The 6,499-nt window shown below is 34.6% G+C and overlaps 1 protein-coding gene across 1 annotated transcript in view; it reads left to right on the forward strand.

Annotated features, from left to right (window-relative positions):
- Positions 1–5,976, forward strand: part of LOC105621437 — a 16,431-nt gene extending 10,455 nt beyond the window's left edge. Inside the window, exons 5-6 of the mRNA XM_012202906.1 lie at positions 368–472; positions 2,135–5,976. Coding sequence (XP_012058296.1) covers positions 368–472; positions 2,135–5,976 — 3,947 coding nt within the window. The remainder of the gene's footprint in view (positions 1–367; positions 473–2,134) is intronic.
- Positions 5,977–6,499: the final 523 nt, after the last annotated feature.

Below are 6,499 nucleotides of genomic sequence, written 5' to 3' on the forward strand. Positions count from 1 at the left end.
ACTACTCTCTCTCTCTCTCTCTCTCTCTCTCTCTCTCTCTCTCTATTTCTCGGGGATATTTTTCTTTGTTGGACTTTTTATGTATAATTTCTTCATAAATTTATATACTTTAAAAAAATATAAATGTTGTATACATCTCCCCAATCATATTTGTTGAATGTATTATTGATTTATTTACAAGAAAATTAAAAAATAAAAAAAATTCGTCTCAAAAAAATTGTATAAATTATACAGCTCCATTAACGATTACATATTGGAAAAACCATTACTTCTAGAGAGCTCATCAATTTGAAAATTCCTAAATGGCATGCTTGATTTGCCGTAGGGTAATGAATCTGCTACCTCTCACTCTTTCTTTCTCTTTCAGACCTATCTGACATCAGAAAAAATGTGCCGGGTGAGCCAGGGATCGATTATCCCGCCTACATGACATTACCTCAGACAGGATTCACGTGTGAAGGACGTTCACGTGGTAAATATACATGAATAAATTATGTAGTCGATTGGTCATATACCATTTCACTTATTTTTATGCGTTATGACATATTGATAGCTTTGTTAAATGCAACGTTTCTATTCTGCGTGCATGAAATCATCGTCCCTCTCTTTATTTTATGCAAAATTTGACATTACGCAATATATATATACGCTCAATATATTTTTAAATTTTGAATAAATTCTAGTAAAAATTTTGTATTTTATCTTTTACCGCATTCATATTTATATCGAAAACTTTCAATTGTATTATAATATATTCTACACATACAGTATTCTTTATTTTGATAAAATCATTATTGAATCACGAATTAAGTTTTTAATTAAGAAAATGAAATAATTTCATGTATGAAAGCAAAAGACTCAATTTTATTCGTGCGATTTTTTACTATGTTCTAAAATTTACTGCTAATACTGAAAATTTTTAGTTTATATTATGTGCGCTATAGATTTTTAGTAAAAATTGATAGTAAATTTTGGAACGTAACCTTTATAATCATTTTTACTATTGCAATTTGCAAATTTCATGGCAACTTATATAAGTCATATTATTATATAAGTAGATGTATGTATACTTTCATATATCGTAATGTAACTGAGTAATTGAAATCCTGTAAAATCACTAATGTATATAATTTTATTCTGTCTGGCAGTGATCTAGTTTAAAATAAAATTTCTAAGGTAAAAAATCACTTTCTACTTCCATTCTATTATTGGTTTCTTGTTAAATTGAATAGATGCACCAAGGAACTATCATTTGATTATAAGTAAGAGCACGCGTTGTACATATATTTTTATTTAATTTTCCGTGATATTGCGTTATCTCAACTACTTATTTCTTGATCACAGATATTAGATAATCCACCGAGAGAAAGATGAAGTGCAAGAAAAAGAACATCGTAACAAGATGACGTACAGTTGTTACATAAATGAAATATACATAATTATATCATATATAACGAAAATTTCTAATCCTCATGAACATCCATTTATAAAATCGCTCGATCATAATCCAATTACCACCCAATCGACACAAACTAAAAATAATATAACGTTTAATATTATAATTTCGCACTCAATAAAATAATGTAATATACATAACACATGTTGCATAACATAGGTACATCGTTGAGTGCGAAATCATAACATATATGTTTTGTTACTTTTAATTAACTTTGTCAAATACATATGCTCATTATTCATTTCTGAATTATTTTAATATTAAAAAGAGATATTGAATATTCGTTTCATTTATGTTTTATGCGCGCGTACAAAGAAATTTAATTTTGCTTCTAAAATTGTTTTAAGTAAATTTTATAATTACATTTTATAGTTATCCTGCAAAAATAATTTTCTCTAGTATATATTTTCTATTAAAAATACGAGTTTCATATAAAATGTTACGGGAATAATATTGATACAAATTTCATCGCGAGACTTATAATCTTCCATTTTGGTATTTTTGAAAATATTATGATTCTTCACATAATCTTTTTTTTTAATAGAATATTATATTATTCTTAGATAAATTATAAGAAATGTACATAAAAATAATCGTAATTCGAAAATTATAAGAAATGTACATAAAAATTGTAATTCGAAAATTCGCTTGTACGATTATTCAACGATTATTCAACAGGTTACTACGCCGACGAAGCGGCCGGTTGTCAAGTCTTTCACGTGTGCCATGACGTATTGGTGTCCTCCTTCTTGTGTCCGATCGGCTCAACTTTTAGCCAAAAGTTGCTGACCTGCGATTGGTGGACCAAGGTCGACTGCTCCTCCACTAAACGATACCTCGAAGTGAATCGCAATAACTATCAGATCGACGACGACGAGATGATTCGAAACGCTTATGCGATGATCAGTCTGCAAGTTTCTGCGGAGGATGTCACCAAGGATGGCCTGGTGGATCCTGACAGCGGCGCCAGGATCGACTATTCCACGCTCGGTAGTAGACCTGTGATGGGCTACACGCCCGGATTCCGTAGGATCACAGATTATGCGCCCGTTGAGGCGACCGGAAATGACCTGCCGAGTGGTTTCGAGGATTATCCTCAACAAGACGCGCGGCAGATTTTCAATTATGATCTTCATTATCAACAGAAGAAAATGAATGATCCGTATCAAAGCAAGCTCCACCTCGAAAACAAGGGACAATCGCCTTATCACGCATCAGCGATCATTCAGCACGATTATCAAGATAGATCTGGTGGTAATAAATTTCAAAACGACTATCATGGACCTGACGGATTTACCAATCAATTACAGACGTCGTACGCGCCTACTGTTCCTACTGTTACCACTACCACCAGAAGATTCTATTCGCCTACGGTTCCAACGACCTATCGATCTTCTACATTGGCCTATAGTAAGCTAGATCTGATGGTGGATAGCTCCGATCATCTTTATGCGCAGAGCAAAACCCCGGTGACCCCTCCTACGATTACTCATCAGAATGACGACATGAGAAAGATTGATTTAAGAGAGAGTGAAACGGGACACGACCTAAAGAAATCGAAGAATGCTTCGTCATCGATAACCGACGATCCAAAAGGCGACAATGTTCATTTCAAGAATGATGAAGTCCATCTCGAAGAGACGTCAGAGGCGAATTTCAGGATTGACGTACCTGATGCCATTGATGAAGATGAAGTATTCAGACAGCAGAATGACAAGCCAATAATTCAGTATAATAGCGAGGAGAACTTAGAAGATAGTTTGGAAACAAAAGATAGTATAGGAATTGCTCGAGCGTTGAATAATCCACTTCGCAAGATTATACAAAATCAAAATCCTATATACCAGGTGTCAAAAGATAAATGGAAAGATTCGACCACTCCTATTCCATTGCATACAGTTTTAAATCATTCTTCGAAATCTTATGAGAAAGTGGATGATGTGAACTTATCAGACAACTTGAAAAAATCGAATATCTTCAACGAAACGAGCGATGATAGATCGACAGAAGATTACGAGGATACCTTAAGCTTGTCGACGAGAAGTTTTGTTCACGGGATGATTCCACTGTTGAAAAATTGGAAACAGAAAGACGTTGACGCTGTACAAGTGATGACTACATCGATAACTGCGATATCTGCAATAAATTCGACTGAGAGAAACATTGATGAGATTCATGGCGGAATTATTCAGTCTTCATCTAATGACAATCGCACAGCTGAGGACCAGAACTTGTCGCCGACTAGATCAAATTCCAGTTTCAATCACGAGTCCGTTCCCAGAATAAATCTTAACTTCGAGGTTCCTGAACCAGCGCAGTTTATAAAGCCTCCACTGGAACAAAGGAGTTTTCTTATCAACGTCCCTGAAGAAACACGCTACACGATGATCGATGAGAATTTTAAGATTTCCTGGAGTCCTGAGACGATCACAGAAACCCCACGATTTTCCAGCACATTTGCTGGAAACAACGAGGATCAATCGCCGATATACGAGGAGCTGATTGATTATACAGATGAAAGCTTTTTAGAGACTCCTAGTTCAGGGATTCATTCGACTGCTCAAGTAATTACTGAAATATCTACACCTATTCCATGGCTCGTTTCTACATGGCATGATCGATCGACAATTGTCGACATTCCTGTGACTGATATAGTTCCGCCGATTATCGACTACAGTGATGAATTCGGTGGCTTTGCCCTGCCAAATGAAAATTATACAGAACAATTGGATTACACAAAACCCGTAGACTCACAAAGAACGGAGAGTTCTTTGACAACTTCAAAGAAGAACGACAGTGAAGCGAATATCCTGACCCAGTACAACACGGGATTTCAATTCACTGTTAGAGATGCTATCAAGATTCAAAAGGAAATAAATGAAAATTTCAGATGTTCTTCAATCTCTGACAAGCAAGGAGGCCGCTGTGAAACGAGTTCTAGCACTCCTAAAATTGCAGTTTCTACGCCAAGTGTAAACGAAAGAATAATTTCGATTGGTACAAAAGCGACTACGAAGATTTCGGATCAATTAATTTTTTCGGATAATTCGAAGAATCTAAAATTGCCTGAAAGCACGAAGAGTTTAAAATTGTCCGAAGAATCAGTGACATCTATTCCCGACAAATATTTGACATTTACCACAAAATCGATTAATAGTGATATTAATATAGATAGTACAACTTTGAAGACGATTACGCCGAGAGCTATATTAGAAATTAAAAATCCGGAAAAGAAGATAGAAAAGACAGTGGAAACGACAGTGAGTAATCTGTCATCCTCGATCTATTCAGAATCTCTAAAACAAATCGAAGAGATGATTGATAAACAGGATCCATATAAAGTATCTCCATATGAAGTAGCATATACAAAAAAAGACGACGATCTAGAGACGACTTCTGACGATTTTATTAGTCGATTGATCGCTCAGCGATCGGATTCCCTTTTGAAGGATGAATTGAATGATTTCGAAATTATCAAATCTGACGAGCCATCAGAAACAGAAATTAGTAGCATTTTGCATACGTCGAAATTTCCTGATACTAGTCACGCCTCTCCAAATAACGCAAGCAATGATAGTTTTTACGTTACTGAAAACGATACAACTAGTGAATTTGAACAATCGGATTCGAATATGAGTATGGTGAATCTTCTCCAATTGATGGCGGAATTGTTGAAATTAGATCGATTGCCGCGGCCATTTTCGACGAAAGATTTAAGTAGTATAAAAGATTCATTTAATCTGGACCTTGATGAATCATCGTACGACACAACAAATCCACCATTGAATTATCCACAAATTGGAACGACGTACAAGAATACGAGTCCTAAAGCATCAACGTTGAAGACACCCGCTGAATCATTGAATTTACATTTTAATAAACCATTCTTAGTCACAGGGAGCCCATTGGATTATTCACGAACCAGAACGCCGTTCGAAAATGCAAATTCTAAGACATCTTTCTTGGATGAAACTTCGGAAACACCTATTAATGTTGATTTAAAGCCGCCGAATGTTTTTTCAAAAGTTAGTTTTAACAATGTCACGGAACAGAAGACAGGTCAATCGAAATCAGAAAACAAGATCGCTCGACCACTTCAGAAGGAGAAAATTTTAGAACAATTGACGGAAAACTTTGGAAAGCCTCTTTATCACGGTGATTTGATCTATAGACCACTCGTCTTCGATCTGCCGCAAGTGCAGAGAAGTTTGAATTTCGAGACCGGTTTGCCGATAGAAGAGAGTGAGTATGAAACGAAAACGGAAAGTCCAGGGTCTACTACAAGACCGACGACAACAATGATCGCAACGACTACAACGACCGAATCCGTAAAAACCACCATCGAAACTGAGTTTGTTCCTTCTCTGGGATTCTCTTTAGATACCAAGGAAGGTCGCGAGGAGTACGTTCAAGCAGTACTCGGAGGATTGATCGACGAGCACACCGGTGAAAGTGACGGAAACGAATCCAGCATTGTGCAAAACAAAGCTTTAAAAAATGAAACTTTGGACTCCGAATAATGAAAATTCAAAAGATGTTTAAGAGATCTCTGAAGAAACAAAATATATTAAGAACTTTTAGAGATCTCTGAAATATCTTTGATGATTAATTTCTTCAATGTCAATCAACTATAATTGATCCTTGATTTTCTTCGAGAATTACGATTAATGTTTATTTCTATCTTATAGATAAATTGAATTCAATTTTGCTTTAATTTACTCTTTGGTCGGTATTGATAGTCCATTCTTATTTCAAAATCATCAATGTTTTAAGATGAAACTTGACTCTGTGATTGACTTATGATATCTTAAAAAAAAAGATGATTTTAAATATAAGAATCGATTATGAATGCCTTTATCTTTTTCTAATTCTTATAATTAGAATTAGAAAAAATAAACGGTATGTTAGTCATTGATGTTTATATTGTTTAAAAATAAATAACGATTTTTTAAAAATATTAATTGATATATGAAAATTGATATATGAAACTTATATGTATATAATTTTATATTACAAAAAGATTAAAAATTTATAGAAAATATT

Source organism: Atta cephalotes (genome assembly GCF_000143395.1).
Source record: "Atta cephalotes unplaced genomic scaffold scaffold00033, whole genome shotgun sequence".
NCBI lineage: Eukaryota > Metazoa > Arthropoda > Insecta > Hymenoptera > Formicidae > Atta > Atta cephalotes.